General features: G+C 39.3%; 1 protein-coding gene across 4 annotated transcripts; it reads left to right on the forward strand.

The window, feature by feature from the left end:
• Positions 1–1,651: 1,651 nt before the first annotated feature.
• LOC115750214 (poly [ADP-ribose] polymerase 2) lies at positions 1,652–10,397 on the forward strand. Of its 4 annotated transcripts, none has more exons than XM_030687415.2 (18): positions 1,652–1,875; positions 1,986–2,259; positions 2,588–2,730; positions 2,815–2,896; positions 3,490–3,722; positions 3,878–4,001; positions 4,163–4,218; positions 5,078–5,151; positions 5,305–5,351; positions 5,461–5,510; positions 6,706–6,768; positions 8,028–8,108; positions 8,258–8,368; positions 8,521–8,596; positions 8,681–8,823; positions 9,386–9,459; positions 9,871–9,976; positions 10,129–10,397. In XM_030687415.2, exons 1-18 carry the CDS (start codon positions 1,792–1,794, stop codon positions 10,225–10,227), a joined length of 1,920 nt encoding a protein of 639 aa, XP_030543275.1. In that variant the 5' UTR covers positions 1,652–1,791; the 3' UTR covers positions 10,228–10,397. The 4 variants fall into 4 exon arrangements, with proteins under 4 accessions (XP_030543275.1, XP_030543276.1, XP_030543278.1 ...); XM_030687416.2 differs by having other exon boundaries at positions 2,594–2,730; XM_030687418.2 differs by having other exon boundaries at positions 2,600–2,730.
• The last annotated feature ends 473 nt before the right edge of the window (positions 10,398–10,870 follow it).

Raw genomic sequence — 10,870 nt, forward strand, 5'->3', positions numbered from 1 at the left:
ACATAGGGGACACGCTAGGCCTTTTTGATGGCCCATCAAACCCAAATGTGTTGCCTCAAGTGACTGAGCCTCCTTTTTATAAGAAGCTTTCTCTTACTTTCTTTGTTACATGGCCGATGTGAGACAAGGAAGTGCACAGGCAGACATAATTCCTTCATAGAGCATTATTATTTAATTCTCTTAGTAGGTCATCCCTCCCTCACAGGAAGAGTTCCTGGTAATGAAACTAACAAAAGTTTGAGACAATTATTATGTAAATTTATTCAAGGGCTTTTATTATTATTTATTTATTTGTGACTTCAAGAAAATAATAATTTATCATGTATATATAAAAAAGATATATTTAATATACAACGTGTCCCAACGTGTCGAAATTCTCTATTTTTTGAGAATTCACGTGTCTACATGTCGTATCGCGTATCGTGTTCTGTATCCCTGTAACATAGCCAAGACCCAAGATACCAACTTTTAATGGTAAATGAATTGTCGAAACCTCTGTTCTCTCTTAGGAAAGTAAAAGAAAAAAACCTCTGTTCTTCTGTCGAAGCGAGCATTCACGAATTCCGAACGGCGGCGCCGAGGTTTCGGGATTCGGGAACAGAAGAAAACGGTCAGAAACCCGCGGGGCTGCCAAGAAGGCCGTTTGGATTCATCGCTCGGTTTCTGATCGCTGCATTTCCTAAGTTATGTTTTTCTGTTTTTTTTTTCTTGTTCTTTTAATGCATGTAACCTTTTCTTTTTCTTCATTTTTTCCCGGTTCTTTGGACAGCTTTGCTCAGCCCGCCTCCTACCAGTTTCTGTATCAACTTGCTTGCCCAGCTCTTGTGCTGGGGTCGTTCTTGCACAATCCCGGACACATGCTAGTCTAATTCGCGCGCACCATCATATTATATGCGTCTCACATGGGGCGCGTCTCATCCAACGGTGTATATGAATCGAGCTCACATTCATTTATAGATCATGCGATAATTTTTTCCAAGATGACCCGATTTGCCTATGAAAGAATCGTCTCCCTACACACGCGTGCCTATCTGCCTATGCAGAAACTACGCAACAACGAAGATAATAATAAACAAAAAAAAAAAGAAATTTTGATTTTGATTATATTAAGAGGATTGGACCAACTGTTCCCGCACGCATTATGTGCAATTACTATCTAGAGAGTCTAGTGATTTCGATAGTACAGTTAACAAGTGCCCTTAGTTAGCATGACTAAATTACAGTATAGATCCGATAGTCTTGAGATAAGAAATATTTAACTTTTGCGGCGCCACGACGGGAAGCTCAATCCTTTGATGTTGTACTCGCCTTAAGCAAAGCAATTTACTAACAATGTCTTATCGAATTCCCTTGGTAAAAAAAAAAAAAATTGCAGGCGGTTGATGGATTAGTTCTAGCAGGTCGGAGAGCACGTGTTGAGGTTAAAGGCTTCGGCCCATTTTTCTTTGTTGGGCTTCTTTGTCTGAGGTTGATCTGAAGGGTCCACAGGTTCTCTTGCAGGCGAGAAAACAGAGTAAAACCCCGCCAAGAATCGTGCTTTGCAAGCTCGGTTCGCTCCATCGGTCTCTCTCCCCTTTGTTGGGCTTCTTTGTCTGACGTTGATCTGAAGGGTCCACAGGTTCTCTTGCAGGCGAGAAAACAGAGTAAAACCCCGCCAAGAATCGTGCTTCGCAAACTTGGTTCGCTCCATCGGTCTCTCTCCCCTCCTTTAAATACTTCTCCATCTTCCTCCCACCTTTTCCACCTTCCAGTATCACACAAACTCTCTCTCTCTCTCTCTCTCCGTTAAGAATGGCCACAAGCCTCAAAGTGGACGAGCTTAGAACGGAGCTCGCCCAACGCGGGCTCAGTACCACCGGAACAAAACCAACCCTGGTTAGTACTGTCATCTCTCTCTCTCTCTCTCTCTCTGTCGAAGTAGAACGAATTTGAAACTGTCGCTACATTTCTACGTCGATTCGAGGCTTTCTTTCTCCCTTTTTCAGGCGAGGAGACTCCAAGCAGCTCTCACCAAAGAGAATAAGCAAGCGGCTGATTCTGGGGATCATGGAAAGAGAGAAAGGGACTTGGACACCCCAAATGGGGATTCGGATGGTCCGTCGAAACTCAAAGCGTTCGACAAGTTTCGCAAACTGGGCATCCAGCAACTCCGCGAAGAAGCCCAGAGACGGGGCATCTCCTCATCTGGGTCGAAGAAAGAATTGCTCGAGAGGCTCTGCTGCGGTGATGCAGAGGAGGAACCGGCGACTGCAAATGAACGTAATCACAACTGAACTTCTAGTGGTCTTTTTGTTTCTGTTAATAGCCGCATCTTTCTGCTATTCCCAACCGCCAAATGCGAAAGGGGAAGGTCTAAGATGTGGAAAGTTTCATACTTGAAAAGTTCAGTTTGCTGGTAGTGCGTCATTTCTAAGAAATTCGAAGGACGCACGAGTTAATGATGCATAATGGTGTTTGCTTTTATTTGTTCTATTTAGTTCCACTAACCAGGTGTATGTGTTGCTGCTTTTTTGGCCTCTCATTCATCTCATTCTGATTCTTTTTCTCTTGCCCTTTTCTCATTTGTCCTCATGTTTCAATGCTGTGGTGGCAGTGGCAGCGAAAGAAGAAGCAGCAGCAACAGATGAAGTGAAGACAGAGAAGTTAATTACTGCAACCAAAAAAGGTGTTGCGGTTTTAGATCAATGGCTTCCTGACCACATAAAGGCGAATTACCATGTTCTTCAACAGGCAAGTCTTTTGCTTTCAACTCGCTGTACTGGCTAAATACATGCCATGAGATCGTATTGAACAGCTCTATTGTTTGCAATGCAGGGTGATGATGTATACGATGCTATGTTGAATCAGACAAATGTCGGGGATAACAATAACAAGTTCTTCGCAATTCAACTTCTAGGTTACATCTCTGAGTTCTGCATTTGCATATTTGATTCTCTCGCAAATAGGTAGAGTTCTAGAAAATTGATTTTGGTTGTACCTAGCATGTGCAACCAATGATATGTAGTTGGAGGAGCTAGTGATGTCCTTTGAGACGAGGTTAACCATGTCTATATCCTATATCAGTGAAAGGTCAAGAGTAAAAAGGAAGTAAGCCGTATCCACTGGAGCTCTATTTGTTAATAAATGCCATATGGCATGGGGATAACATATTGAAATACCTGCACAAGTACAAATATTTGCATGTGGTATTTTTCTTTGTCTATATAGTGCTTGGCCATCAAGAGAACAAACTACCGTTAGATCTTATAGCTATGCCGGCAGAAACATTGAATTAATGACCAAAGAACAAACAATTTCTCTATAGCTCTAACTTTGTTATCCTTCATTTTCGCTAAAATTACATGCTTGTGAAGTCGGTCAATGAATCCATGATAATTTGCTTGACCACTCTCACAGCTTCCTTTTATGTCATGGTTATGTTTCTCAGTGCCAAAACAATTGCTAATAAGTTAATAATCTTAATGGTGATTTCTATTTGATTGCTTCCAGAATCTGATGACGGGGCTGCATTCATGGTTTATTATAGATGGGGGAGAGTTGGTGTTAGGGGTCAAGATAAACTTCAAGGCCCCTATACATCACAAGGTACCGCCATCAATGAGTTTGTACAGAAATTTTATGCCAAAACAAGAAATCACTGGTTCAACCGGAAGGAATTTATTTGTTACCCTAAATGCTATACATGGCTGGAAATGGACTATGGCGGAAAGGAAGAACAAGAGGTGAGTGTTTGCATCCAAAAGCACAGTGTTCTTTCAGCTACATTAATTTGATCGTCAGAGTTTGCTGGAGAAGGCGGGAACAAAATTATTAAAGAAATCTTGATCTCCACTTCTCATCTAACAACATAGTGTAAGAATGCCATTATTGTTCTCAGGTCAGTACTGAACCTGCTGTTACTACAAGTCAACTGCGCGAATCAAAACTTGAGTCTCGTATTGCAAAGTTTCTCTCTCTCATATGCAATATCAGTATGATGAAACAGCAAATGATGGAAATAGGTCAGTTCTTCAATCATTTCTTCTTGCATTATCCCATTTGTTCATATCCTAAGTATACGTCAGGATTCATTTAGTTTAATTTGTTTGGTTCTTTGTTCCCTTGGTAACTTTTTTACTGGATCTGTAGTTTGTATAATTGTTTTTCTTCTTTTTTGTATTAGGATATAATGCGGAAAAGCTGCCCCTTGGTAAACTTAGCAAATCAACGATATTGAAGGCAAGTTTACAATTAATGCTCTTAATAGTCTCTAGTTGTTTACAATTCAGCTTTTTGTCTTTTAAGTTTTTTACATTTAAGCGTTGCTCGTTCTTTCATTTTTTGCACAAAAATTCTTTTGTGACTGTGCACTGGTTGCAAGACTACTTCAAAGTTGTGTTCTCCCATAATTTTCCTTCTGCACTGTTCTGGTATCACAATCCTACCTGTCTTCTGTCTGAGAAAACGCTATTTGCAGCAAGAATGTGCCATTCATTGTGTGGCATGATCTTATAAATTTTTGTGCACTCATTTGGTCCCTTTCATGATTAAATTCTGTTAGACATTTTGATGAGAGAAGTCCCCTGAACAATGCCACGAAAAAATGGTTGCCTTGTGCACCTGAAATTTGATGCTGTGAGGCTCATGGAGAGGTGCATCTGTGCTTCAGAACACATAGGGAATGCAAATCCGTTTCACCACGTGCTTTGTTGCTAGCCTGTGTGGGCACAAGGAACTTGTATACATGCCTCAGTGTCCACTCCTTTCTACAGCAAACTATTAAGCATATCATTTTGAAAGTTTAGAATTTATGAGAACTTCCACTTCCAATCCAAGTTATACCTCTAAATATACTGGACAATGCCGATCCATTCAGTCAATACTTGCTGCTTGTCCCTTCTCTCCCTGTGAGATTCATCCCTCTGCTTATGTCATATCAGCATTATGTTAATATTCTGTATGAATCAGCCAGAAAAGATGAATGAAGAGCTAGTTGTCTTTTCCTCTCCTGGGGATTGTAGTTCTTTTGATTGCAAAAATTGGTGTTAACTCTGCTCCTCCACTAGCTTTTTTCAATGCAATTGTTCATCTTATTCAGGGTTATGATGTATTAAAAAGGATCGCTGATTTGATTGGACAGTCAGATAGGAAAAAGCTTGAACAATTAAGCAGGTAAAAATCTCTCTCTGTATATATATATCTATATATAGACACACATGTGATGAAGGATTGCTTTTTTTTTCTAATTGCATTGTTTATTGGATCAAAATGCAACTTCTTTTATGCATCTGGCAAAGCTGAGGCTCTTCGCCCTATTTTTGGCAGCGAATTTTATACTGTCATACCTCATGACTTTGGCTTTAAGAAAATGAGTGAGTTTCTCTTTCTTTCTTTTTATGTGTTCAGCCCATACACTGTGACTTCTGGAGTTTATACCAACTTGTAGATAATTTTGATTGATGAAGCATATGATAATTGCAGGAGAGTTTGTCATTGACACCCCTCAGAAATTGAAAAGCAAGTTGGAAATGGTAATTTATTGTTTTGTAAAAAATTATCTGAAGGTTCTTTTCTTACAATTACTTTGTCTCTTTTTTCGTTTCCTTATGGTTTTGAGCATGTGGCCCAATCTCTGCCATTTGGTTTGCTTCTCTTATATGTTATCCTTTTGGAAACTAAGGAGATAGAATCTTCTTTTAGAACCTCAATTTATAAAGATGGTCTACATTCAGTAAAGCTCTGTTGGATGCAAATGCTTATTTCTGAGCAAGTAATGTTTGTAGTCGGAGTTTAGATCCATTGAGGGCTCCTAATGATCCATTATTTAATACTCCTGAATGAAATAATTACTAAGTGAAAGGCCCACACTAGCATTTCTTTCCAAATTTGTTCAAAGTTTCTCTATGCCACCATTGATTCTGCAATTCATACTTAGCTGTTCTTGCTTATGCAATTTCCTACTACGTGGTGTGGAAGAGCTATGCTCATAGTTCCATCTGTTGTCCATCTTGGTTCAAGACGAGTTTGTTGTCTATGGAATTGTTGCGAAGAATTAAGTTGGGAGAGAACGGGAAGAAGAAAGACAAATGTTGTTAATGTTTTGTAAATTCTACAAAAGACTCCTAAAAATCGACTTTCACTTAGTCACTTTCCATGAGATTTTCCATTTGATCATGGATCATTTTTCTTTACCGCTTAAACCCTATGCGAAATTCCTTCCTTGGAGAAACTTTAAAATTAGTGTTGCTATTGTGTTATCCCACAATGCTTGAATACAAGATCTCAATGGACCTTATATATATGAGCCTCCCTCAACCTAATGGCTTAAGCTCACGGTTGGATTTTGTAGCATAGTATCAATGCCAACATTGCTCATCCTGCATGCCCCATTGAAGTTTATTACGTGCGCGGTTCCTCGCTCTTCAATCCCACTTGCATTTTTTATGGTGTCAGCGCAGTTTATATTTGAGAAGGAGAAAGGGAGGTTGGGAGGCGGGGGGAGTTAATTTTTTATCCCACATTGCTTGCATGTGATTTCAAAGAGTCTTATATACACACGATCTTCCTACACTCAGTTGTCTGAGATTTTGGGTTTTCTTCTTAACAATTATAAATTCTTTGCACTTTATCTTTTTGACTTTTAACCTTCTGTATACGGAAGTACCCTTATGCTGTTGTTTGTAAAACGTACAATAATACATCCTCAGCTGCTTATGTATTTTGAAGGTTGAAGCTCTGGGTGAAATAGAGGTTGCATCCAAATTGTTGAGGGATGATATTGGGACAGAGGTATAATTTTTATGGTTTCTTGCTGACTTATACATTTGCTCTAATCTGTAACTGAGAGTAGGGACTCAAGTATGGATGTAGACTAAAAATCCTTATTTAGGTACCTTGTGAGTCTATGCATGTGCTGGTCAGTTCGCTGTAATTTGTGATATAGGTGAATGCTAGTATGTGTCGAGCAGAAGAATAGAGGAAGGTGTTTTTTCTTGACCTTTACGGTTTCAACGCTGTTTTTTCTTGACCTTTTTGGTGGGGAGGTTTTAGATGTTGAGTAGATGTCAATCCTGTAGTAGGGAGCTTTCAAGATCGACATGCGCAAACCCAATAATTTGAGTTCTTGTGATTTTGTGGGATGGGGATGTCTTTTTGCTTTTTATCTTTGGGGGTTGTTTTTGTGTGTGTGTGTGTGTGTGTGTTTTTTTCTTTTATTTTTTTTATTCTGGGGGGGGTTTGGGGGGTTAGGTTCTAAGTTCCATTGTGCTTCTGCTCTGTCTATATGTTGATCTGGCCCAAAATGAAACAGATTTTCCACCAATTTTTTTTTTCCTGTCAGGTCCTATCGTATTCCATCAAATTTTGTTTGTTCTTCATTATTTTTGTGAGTTTCTGGAATTGGAATACTATGTGGCTATTGGTTGAAAGAGGTTAGGGAAGGCTGCAGAAGACATACATGGAAACTGTAAGGAAAGATTTTGAGAACTCTATTCACCACGTAGTGACCCCACTTATTATAAAAAGTTTTCTTCTGTTGTTGTCAGAACATCTACAAAATTGTAAGTGCAAACTAATTTCTTGAGTTAGTTGGACCTGTTTGCCTAGCTTCCGGGAAATTATACGTGCTATCTGATTTCATGAGTTATTTGGAACTATTTGTCTATAGCCCTTTTAATGGCTAATGACATGAAAAATGTGTCCTCTGGGATAGCGCATCAACTTCAACTGCTAATTGATATACTCACTCTGCAGTTTTGTCTTTCTTCTCCTCCTCTAAGAAACAAGGATACAAGATAGTACTGAATTTGCCTTCTTGAAGATTTGCTTTGCTTGCTTAATCCTCTTTTGCAGGGATCTGCTGGTTCTTATTTTGATTGAGTGGCTTTTCTACAAGTATTTTTTTTCTTTTAAACTATCTCAGTATTCGACCCAAAAGTCAAGTTTGTTTTGGCTCCTCACAGAGATGTGGATATATGTAGCACTCTTTCTGTTTGAGTTGTTTTTGACCGATTCCAATTCAGCTAATTTGTATGTCTTTCATCTTATAGGAGGATCCCTTGTATGCTCGCTATCAACGTCTTGGATGCAAACTAACGCCACTTGAAGTCGGTTCTCAGGAATATATGCTGGTATCAATGTTTTTGTAAACGATGACTTCTATCATTCCCTTGCATGATTTCTATCTTCTGCGCTTGAAACTGTTCATTTGCTCCTGCTTTTGCCTCAATACCTGCATGTCTGCCTGATCTGATCCAGTTATGTATTGTGTCAAGTGCAGATTGCAACATACATGCACAACACTCATGCGAAGACCCATTCTAGTTATACCGTTGATATTGTTCAAATATTCCGAGTATCACGAGAAGTGGAAACTGAACTCTTCAGTAAGGTCGTCACGCATGGACCTAGAATATCTATATCCTCAGAGCAATATTAGCTGTCATCAGTTTTCTTTAATTGATTCTATAATGGCATATGATTCAGCAATTGTGTGGCTATTCCAAGTAGCCAACTACTGACTACTCTCTAATTCTTTTTCAGTTCTCCAGTACCTCAAATAGAATGCTTTTGTGGCATGGTTCCCGTCTTACAAACTGGACTGGTATTTTGTCCCAAGGTGTGTATGGTTGGCTGTTTTCTTGAGAACTCTATCCATGTATAGAACCATAAAGACTGAGTCGAAATTTCCTGCAACCACAAGGCTTGCGAATTGCTCCTCCTGAAGCCCCTGCAACTGGCTACATGTTTGGGAAAGGTGTTTACTTTGCAGATATGTTCTCCAAAAGTGCTAATTATTGCTTTGCCAATAGTGCTGCCACAGCTGGTGTTCTTCTTTTATGTGAGGTATAAATTTTTCCTAATACATTTTGCACTTAACGAACCAGAGTTAAAAGCACAACATCAGTATTTGTCCTTAAAAGCGCAACATCAGTATTTGTCCTGTTATGACCGTAGAAGCATGCTGGTTGCTTGACTGCTTGAGTGCTGCTTGTCAGGTGATGAAGAAGCTGTATGAATTCAAGTAATAAAACCATTTCTATACTCATTCGTGCAATTTGAGTAGCAATATCCTGCATGTATCATTGAGAACTTGTTCAGAGTTTATATATGGTTACCGGTTTTATTTTTCGATGAGATTTCAGAAGCTCTGACTCCTTGTTACACAAAGAACTTGTTGTGGGAAAGTCCCTTTGTTACCATTGGTACACTGAAAAGTCTCTGGCTTTCAGACATAACTTTTCCTTACAAAATGTTTTGTCCACATTTGGAAGGCCCGATTTTTCGGCAAAATGAACAAAGACACACAGACTTGTGAAGTTTTCAATTTTTCTTGGCTGGAATAACATATATGTGGCTGCAAATTGCTTTTCTCCCTCTCTCTCTGAATCCATCAAATGCTCTTCAGGTTGCACTTGGTGACATGGTTGAGCTTCTACATGCGAAGTATGATGCCGACAAGTTGCCAGCTGGAAAGCTAAGGTTTGAATGCGAATGTAACTTCCATCACATCACATAGTAACAAATACCTCAGGGACAACAGTAAAGAGAAAAGTCCTTGTGTTTTGCTAAATAACACCACAAGCAAGACCCTTGGCAGTCGGTCTAGTGGTCATGGATGGGTTGGGGTTGGGGGCGTTAGTGGGCAAGTAATTCCTTTTTAGATTATGAAATCCATTTGGAAATCTGAACCAGTGACAAGTTCAGCTTTCAAACACTAATGATCAAGAATTTTGTCATATGCAGGTTCCATATCCTAGACATTTGCCACTCTTGACTTATTTTGCTTTTGCACTCTACAACATCATCTCATTGCTTTCGAATTGATCAACCCAGATAATTCAGAAGTACATAAAGTATTTGAGGTTCGACCTAATATTCCCAATATTGCAGTACGAAGGGGGTTGGTGCTACTTCACCGGATCCATCAGAAGCTCAGGCACTGGAAGATGGTGTTGTTGTTCCTTTAGGGAGGCCAAAGGAGCAATCAGATTGTAAGGTAGATAATTACATACTCAAGCCTTTTCTTTCAGGTCGCATTATTGTTATATATATTTATCTAATGCATACTTTTGGAGGAATTTTAAGTACTGACACATAATTCCAACTGAAAATCTTCTATGATCACTCTGGACTTTCTGTTCGTTGCAGGGGGCGTTGCTCTACAATGAGTACATAGTTTACAATGTCGACCAGATTAGAATGCGTTACGTTGTTCAAGTTAACTTCAATATTCAAATAGTGGCATAATATGGGCAAAGCACCTTGCTAGTAAGCAAGTATTCATCAAGAGAAAGTGATGGCTTTTCTGCTGAATGAGATGCAGAAATTTCTCTTGAAATGTATCATAATTTGTTCTGTATGGTGAAAGTTCAAGAATTTCTACAAATCAAGCTGTGCATATAGCAAAGGTTTTTGTTTCGTTGGCGTGGCCTATTTCAACAAAGGCACAAGTATCTGTTAACGCATTGTAGCTTGTAGGTTGCATCTTCGAATCGTTGCTGTTCTAAAATAACCGCCACAGCTTCCTTTTGACTATGAGCTACACAATGTTAAACCTCATAAATTTTGTTCCTTGCATCTGTTCTCCATTATTGATGTAGAAACACCTACTGCATTGCCTCACGAAGATCTATTCCGACCTACTTTGCCCTTGAATTTTGAAATCTCTCACTTCCGATTGACTTGCTTTTCGGCGCCAGATGTTGTTGCAGTGTGTGGAACAATCGCTGCGCGACATACTTCCTCAATTTCTATACGAATTCCATGTCGGGACTTCATAAACTGCTTTTTCTTCAAACTTCCACCTTATAGTTTTCTTCTTTTTATACGGACATGGTAGCATTTCAATGTGCGGGCATCATCTTCTTTTTAATCTTCACAGAGGGTCACA

Source organism: Rhodamnia argentea, chromosome 1 (genome assembly GCF_020921035.1).
Source record: "Rhodamnia argentea isolate NSW1041297 chromosome 1, ASM2092103v1, whole genome shotgun sequence".
NCBI lineage: Eukaryota > Viridiplantae > Streptophyta > Magnoliopsida > Myrtales > Myrtaceae > Rhodamnia > Rhodamnia argentea.

Bases quoted from the DNA above. Each gene is read 5' to 3' on its own strand.
- LOC115750214 (XM_030687415.2), top strand. From the start codon at position 1,792: ATGGCCACAAGCCTCAAAGTGGACGAGCTTAGAACGGAGCTCGCCCAA. The intron at 8,109-8,257 runs GTATCAATGTTT...TGTCAAGTGCAG, and splicing joins GTTCTCAGGAATATATGCTG to ATTGCAACATACATGCACAA. The intron at 8,597-8,680 runs GTGTGTATGGTT...TGCAACCACAAG, and splicing joins GACTGGTATTTTGTCCCAAG to GCTTGCGAATTGCTCCTCCT.